At 36.1% G+C, this 8,171-nt stretch overlaps 2 protein-coding genes across 2 annotated transcripts; both read right to left on the reverse strand.

The window, feature by feature from the left end:
• Positions 1–3,337: 3,337 nt before the first annotated feature.
• On the reverse strand, positions 3,338–5,533 carry LOC110746703 (geraniol 8-hydroxylase). The gene is made up of 2 exons (XM_021946941.2): positions 4,530–5,533; positions 3,338–4,237 (listed from the first exon to the last, which is right to left on the reverse strand). The coding sequence occupies exons 1-2, from the start codon at positions 5,424–5,426 to the stop codon at positions 3,629–3,631; spliced, it is 1,506 nt and encodes a 501-aa protein (XP_021802633.2). The 5' UTR covers positions 5,427–5,533; the 3' UTR covers positions 3,338–3,628.
• Positions 5,534–7,202: 1,669 nt separating this feature from the next.
• On the reverse strand, positions 7,203–7,763 carry LOC110765991 (uncharacterized protein At4g02000-like). Its single transcript, XM_021969245.1, has one exon. It carries the CDS (start codon positions 7,761–7,763, stop codon positions 7,203–7,205), a length of 561 nt encoding a protein of 186 aa, XP_021824937.1.
• Positions 7,764–8,171: the final 408 nt, after the last annotated feature.

Raw genomic sequence — 8,171 nt, forward strand, 5'->3', positions numbered from 1 at the left:
CTTGATTTGACAGAAATTGTTTAACGGAGTTAGACGTAGGTGATAAATTCCAACACTTTAATAGATATGGTTTTTCATATGGGTTGCGCACAAGATAATACTTATCTACAATACAAAAAAGTTTTAAAGAATAGTTAGTTATTTATACCTAAGTTTGTGCTTAATTAACAACTAATATGATAAATTACCACTTGGGACTTGAAACGGATTATCCCTGGCTAAAGCATCTCGCAAAACACGAGCGTTAGAAGCAGAACCCTCCCATCCAGATAGTACATAGATAAATTTTAGATCTGGATCACAAACTCCTAAAACATTGATGGAAATATCTCCCTTTCTATTTCGATATCTTGGTCTTTCCTCAGCAGACACTGTTATTGGAATGTGAGTTCCATCTAGTGCCCCTATACAATTCTAATGACATGAAATAAAAAACAAATAAACAAATACTCTTTAATGTAATTACAAGAACTTACTTTTCTTTAGTTATAGAATTACCTCAAACCACTTCCATTTGTCTCTTTCTGAACCACCCATCCCACATGGATGAAGTTTCAAGTACTCTTCAATTATTCTCATCATTGCATGCAACACACTATTGTCGATTAATTGTTTCTTTAGAGCGATAATAGTCGAAACCAATGACCCTAAACTTCAAGTTGTGCACAAGTATATTTAAGAAAATAGTCACAGACTCTTCAATTGAAACATTTCTTGTTGGAGTCAATCCACCCTTTCCATGCAAAATAGTGCATAAACTCTTAAATGCATTCTTGCTAACTCTTAATTGTTCAATATAGTCAACCTCCCTCCCATTATACAGACGGTTCAAGGAACATCGTCTTTCTTGATCCCAATCACATGAAGGCTCTTTGACTAGATAAGTTTCATTATACCATGCTACAACTATAGCAATGACAGATGTAATGGTACTAAGAATAATTGACATTTTGTCCCTATTTTCTTCTTCATCTCTAGCACGCTTGCGACTTAAACGTGTAAGAAAGTTATCTACATCATCACTGGCCATACCTGTTTATATTTCCAAATAATCTTATTATGTAGTCATATCAAACACCAACAAAAAGCCACACAATTTTAGCTATAAGGTGGGAATCTTCTCCAAGATGAGATGGAGCAGTAGAGGATAATAAAGGTGAGTGCTTTGCAATGACAAAGCTACATTGACCATGTTCCCTGAGAAGCTGGACCCTCTTATCCCTTGCTTCCAGAGACGACCAAACAAGCAGGCAAGCTTACACAAATACAATGACACATTTCCTTATCTATGGATACAAATTACAATACCTAATAGTTAACAACATGGTGGTTCCAGAAGAACTTTCAACCTGACATGCACAGAAAAAAATAAAAATAAAAAAATAAATGTTCTATGGGGTTCACATGTCTTTAGGGCCACACATACTTATAGATTTGTGTGATTGGGCCTCTGGATCTCTCTTTGATGTCAACAATTTTATTCTTCCCTTTTTCTCAAATTTCCCATAATATTTTAAAACAACAAATGTAGGATACATGTGAAATTTCCCAAATTTCAGATGCAGATGGTGTTGTCAATGTCAAAAGTTGAGGCTGGGCAGGCAGCTGATCCATCTATGTTACAGAGTTTATGGGACACGGGACATGGTTTTTTCATCTTGCTATCTACTGTTAAGTCAAAAGTTAGGCAGCTTTGGTTTTCTTGGGTTCTAGCAAGCTAAATATTTTGTATTATGCAATAAAATCCCAATTTTGCCAAACGCATGGATTTCCCTCTTCCATCGGTGAAATCCCGATTTTTTTTTAAATCCCGTTTTTTTATCCTTTTGCCAAACACACGGTTAAATTGCTTGGCACTTTCGACCAAAAGAGAGTTTATTCGATGCATGTTCTCAACATGTCCTTTTCCTTTATCCATAAGTTATTTTGATTGATGGAGATTGATATCTTTTGATTGATGGAGCTTGGACAAATAACTTTGATTGATGGAGATTGAACAATAGGATTGGTGGTCCTTTGATTGCTAGTAGGGTTGGTGGTCCTTTGATTGCTACCCGACGGCTGTCGATTTATCATGCACGACAAAAATTAAGACAGAATTGCAGAGACAAAAAAAGAAGCAGCCGATGCCCACGGTTAACATAACCAAGGATGAAACAAACAAAAAATCAACAGCAGTTGGGTAGCAATCAAAGGACCACCAACCCTAGTGTTCTTTTAACTTGCACCATGTTTAAGGTCATCAAATCTTGTAAGAATTTTCTTCGTGGGCTTGAAACTTCAGATTTTCTCAACCTATTCACAAACACGGCCAATATTTAGTAGCCCTATGTTCAACTGGAGAGGCTAGAATGAGGAGGTTGAGTGAGGAGGTTATTTGAGGAGGTGAAATCTCACCATAAACAACTAAAAACAAAGTACATGGGGGGTGCATTGGGGGGTCCACACCCCTTTTGATGGTGAGATGAGCCTCCTCAAATAGCCTCCTCACTATAAACCCTCATTATAGAAGCTCCCTCAACCAACCTCCTCATAAAGCCAAGAAAGTCCAATTACTCCATGCACCCCAATAAACCTTCCTCAGAAAAAAAAAAAAAAACTAATTGTTATTGAATTTCAAACTTGATGAATGTTGAGATATATACACGACACAGTCTCTCTCTCTTTCTCCCTTTTTTTAAAAAAATAATAATAAAAGCAATCGATATTGGGGGGTGGGATTCAAGCACATAATCTCAAGTATCAGGAAGATAACTGTTCAAAATAGGGATGCTAATTTTCCCCGAAGCGTAAGATTCGACCCTAATGGTCGGGTATGAAGGATAAAAAATTGGTACGGGTACGAGAATTTTTTTGGGTATGGTGTTCGGGGAAATATATATATATATATATATATATATTAGTATATATAAATATGCTATTAAAGTGATTGTGCCAACTAAGTTTTATATTTTCTATTATTATATTATATATTTATAAAATTTATACAAATCTTAAGCCACACTGCTTATACATTTAGTTAACTTCTAGTCAATATGTAAACATTCTTATATATACTCATTATCTTACCCTAAACTTGTTTTTTTTCTTTCTTTCAAACAAAGTAGTTTTATATTGATTTTTTCTTTCGTACGTAATGGGGCGAGTTGGGGAACTCATTCCTGAATGAAGGTGGGGATGGGGAATCCCCGATATGAATATTGCGGTTATAAAGGCGGAAATGGGGAAAAAAAACAAAAAAGGCTTAAAGGATGGGGATGAGAATGGCATACCCACCCCCCAATTTGAACCATTGCCATCCCTAGTTCAAAACCACTTGAGTTACAAGGTGGATGCATACACAATATAATCTTAATTTATAAAAGATGAAAACTTTAGAAACTAATTTTTCCTTAGTCATTCATATGATCATTATACAATATATATAAGTCTGTAGAGAACAATCTACAATTACAGCAAGCCATTATCATAAATATAGAGTTATGACCTAATAACAACATAACTGACAATTGACCATTTCCTATCATTAGTAGGATTAATTATTGTAATTGAAATACTATTGTAACTCCCTGATCAAAACATAAATCCATTTATTGTAGAAACAATTGCTAGCTAGGTTTTGGTTCTCCTAATACTTGATAGGCACAGCTATCAGAGGGTGAGCCATCTGTAAAGTGAGGCCAAACTTCTCTTCCATGTTCATTTTTTCCGGCACAATTCCATCTTCAAGCTTCCAATTATCAAACGAGTTAATAAGCGAACCCAACATCAAATTCAACATTCTCATCGCCAAAGGCAACCCAGGACATATTCTCCTCCCACCACCAAACGGAATAAGCTCAAAGTTCTGGCCAGTAACATCGATATTCAATCCCAAAAACCTTTCAGGGATAAATGAGGTAGGGTTGTCCCAAATGCTGGGGTCTCTGCCGATGGCCCATGCGTTGACCAACACTTGTGCACCCTTTGGTACAATGTAACCGCAGATTTCTACGTCTGCTTGGGCTCTGCGAGGGAGAAGAAATGGGACAGCTGGGTGCAGCCGGAAGGTCTCTTTGATTATGGCTTGTAAGTAAGGGAGCCGAGTGATGTCTGATTCCTCCACTGGTTTTCCTTTGCCAATGACCTGCTTCAGCTCCTCTTGAGCTTTTGACAGCTTTTCAGGGTTGCGTAATAGCTCAGCCATTGCCCATTCTAATGTTGCTGAAGTTGTATCCGTGGCCGCACCAAATAAATCCTAATTCACCAAAAAGTTAATTAGTCAATAAATTAATATGGGCACATAGACATATAATGAGCAAATAAAATTATATATATATATATATTTTATACAAGCGATATAGGGGGATTCGAACACAAAACATTGATCAGGACATTGTTTATAGAGCTAACATAAACAAAAACTGAAACAACAATAATAATTATAATTATAAAATCTAAGCGATTTAATTATGAATTCAGACAAGGTCATCAAGAACAATTAGTAGAGCTAGAGTAGAGTAGTAATATAGCAATAAGTAACAACTAACCAGAAACAAATGTTGAGTTTCAGCCATGTCCATATCCTCATTTTTCTCTTCGCTCATGTTTATAAGAGTATCCAACATATCATTCCCTGTGACATAAACACGTGACTTCCTTGCCTCTAACCTTTGGACGATCATGCGGTCAAAAAGATCAATCATCTTCTGGAAGTGCTTGCCCAAACGGCGCCGTATACCTATGGGATCAATCTTCTTAAGCACAGGAAAATAGTCAGCCAAGTTTGGCTTCCCAGCGTCCTCCATAATACTCCACACCAACTCCTTGAACTCTCTAGCCCTCTCACTGTTCGGGTCCGCTAAATCCACAGAGAACATAGTCCGTGACATCAAATTGAGCGTAGTTTTGAAAGCAGCCCTTCCAACTTCAACCGCCTTACCTTTCACAACGCTTTCCTTAACGTCAGCTATGAGCTCCTGCACTTTTAGGTGACGGTTGGCCTGGTTGGCGTCGAGAACTTTGGCAGCGAAAAGCTGGGAGTTGCATATTTTGCGGAGGTTTCTCCACGTGGGGGAAACCGTCAGCCAGGGCATGCTGTACTTGGCATGCTTGCAGGCTTGGACTGCATCCGGGATAGTTCGGTTGCAGAAGAATTGGTCGTGGGTGCGGAGGACTTGTTTGGCTACCGCGGATGAAGAAACAACAACCGTTGTTATTTGGCCGAGTTGCAGAGCCATAATGGGGCCATAGCGTTGTGAAAGCTTGGTTAGAGAGAGATGGGGTTTGTTTCCAAGCTCTAGAAGATTGCCAATGAAGGGAAATGGGTTTGGTCCAGGTGGAAGCCTTGTGGGATTTGATGATCTTCTTGCAAAGGAATAATAGAGGGCATGGATTGAGATCCATGCAACTATAAGACACAATAGTATGAAACTCAAGAAATCCATATCTCTCTCTCTCTCTCTCTCTCTCTCTCTCTCTCTGTTTCTTCTCTCCCAACTCTTAATTTTTGGGACAATTGTTGAGAGGAAATGTTATCTTCCTATAAAAGTGTCTGAATCATTGACAAAGTATATCTACTATTATTTCACAAGCTGACGTGACATGAAAAAAATAAGGGCTTGTCTAATATAGGGTCCCCACATTTTCTATTTCCTAGACATATACCCATCACTCTATAAATCTATGTGTAAAACCCAATTTCAAATTTAAATGACCAGTAGGATATAAGAGGTCATAGTATTCCTATGTTTTTACATTGTTGCCACCAGACTTCATATTTTATTTATAATTTATTTCAATCATTTCATTAACTGCCATAATTGTAATTAATACTTCCTATTAATAGCATATCATTCACCCCATTTCTTTTAGTTGCCATTCCCTTAACATATCACCCTAAAATTGCAACAAAAAAAAAATGTAAATTACATATCCAATAATGTACCTATGAAAAATATAAATATAAATATATACGTATAAAAATATAGGTATATTGTTTAAATAAAATACAGGTATATTATCTACCAAAACAATTTACAGAAAAATAGGTACACAATAATTTATAGAAAATATAGATACACAATAATTTATAAAACATAATAGGTAGGTTTTTACAGAAAATAGGTACACAATAATTTATAGAAAATATAGATACACAATAATTTTTTTAAAAAAATAATAGGTAGATTATTATCCACCAAAAAACTAGGTACAATAAATGAAATCCAAGTTCTAAAATAGGTAGATTATTATCCAGGAAAGATGGAACAAAATTTCAAAAAGGCAATAAGGAAAACTTCCTTTTTCGGCCAACACATTGTTGATTGTATTGATGAATTTTAATAATAAAATGGATCATTAATTGCAGACTATTTTGGCAATCAAAAAATTATAATAAATCAGAAATTGAGTTTAATAAGGTAACTTGATGAGTTGGATCCTAGTCATGGGTTTTTACTTATAAAAATTGGGTATTATTTATAGGAACAAAAAGTGAAGTGTTTTAGTTAAGGTAAGTTGAATTTGAAGGGTGTAAGCCAAATTTACTAAAAAAATAAAGGTATATCTACTAGTTTACTGGTATAGTTCATGGCCGTGAATTATTGACAAATGAAAACGACAAGGAAAAATGCGTAAAGTAATTTCTTTTTCCCTTTTTTGGTCGAAAACATCAAGTAATTTAATGTTTAATTAGAAGGGAGCTAAGACGAAAATTGTAAAAGTTGACTGAGAGAACTCATTTTCACATCGTGGTAAATATCAAAGCTTTTCAGTCTTTTTGTTAGGGTCAAAATTTCCCTTGCTTACATCTCCAATCCACTAACCTCTGTTTCTTTCTTTCACCACAACACCACCTCTTCCCTGTGGTTTCATCCGATGCTTTCATCATTTCCCTTCTTGTCTACATTGATTTTCTATATCTTTTTTATAGGGATATCCTTGCTGATTTGGGTTTGGCTTTTACATGGTCTTGGTATGAACTTGGCTCATTTTTGTTTCGTTTTGAGTTTGGTAACACATTTTCTTTTGGAAAATGCTAGGGAGACTAACTTGGGAGACCAACTTGGGATACCAACTCTCTAATAGAGCGTGGGACCCATTGTATTGGTGGGCTCCACCTCTATTAGAGAGTTGGTACACAAGTTGGTATCCCAAGTTGGTCTCCCATACCAAAACCATTCTTATCCCCAGTGAGATCAATTGGGCCTTGTTGATTACCATCAATCAAACGTCATTTTACATAACTTCTCCACTTGATGAGAACACATCTCTTCTTGAATATCCCTAGTCATGTCCATATCAGTCTCATTGTCATTATGGACTGGGTTAGCAAAAGGACAATACTCTTTATTGTGACCAACTCTGCAGCAACTAAAACAAATCATAGGGAGATTTTCATATTCCACTCTCACACGTGTACCTTCAACAACTAGATAAAGGATGAGAGGCTTATTCAGATCAATTTCAACACATACACTTGCAAACTTACCTCTCATCTGACCTACAATATGAACATCTACCTTATAGGTTGAGCCAATCAAATCCCCAATACACTTAATAGTCTCAGAATTGAAAAATTCAACTCCCATACCAGATAATCTCACCCAAACAATAAGGCGAGAAATATGATCCTCTCCTGCACAAAAATTTGGTCTCCACTTTTGAATATCAACATACTGCCATGCTACTACCCAAGGACCCCCAGTTAACACATACAACAAATCCTCCTCAAGAACAAAATGAACAATGAAGAACCCATTGTCTAAATCAACTAATTGCATCGGTCCCTTAAGGTTCCAGCGTTGCTTCAAATGTGCAAAAACAAAATTATACGTATAAGTCTTCCTAAAAATTTGATAATCGTAGAATTCCTGCAAGGTTTATAAATCTTATTCTTAACATGTGATACTTGTGTGATACTTCGAACATGTTAAGTTTAACCTCAATGTTGGACTTGAAAACAATTGATTAAGAACCAAAATTGTGCAATTTTTGGAAGTTGTTAACTTTGACTATAAGCCTACTTCACGCCCCCCTCATTCTGTAGGCTTGTTTAAGACTAGTCATGGTTTTACAATTTTGTTCTTTATCGAGGATTCAACTTGAATTTCTGCGTTGTTTCCTGTTCATCTTGCTATTTTCTTTTGTATTCAAATGTTATTTAATTAAATCATTGTTTCCTTTGCTTT

This window comes from Prunus avium, chromosome 1 (assembly GCF_965620075.1).
Source record: "Prunus avium chromosome 1, drPruAviu1.hap1.1, whole genome shotgun sequence".
Classification (NCBI taxonomy): Eukaryota; Viridiplantae; Streptophyta; class Magnoliopsida; order Rosales; family Rosaceae; genus Prunus; species Prunus avium.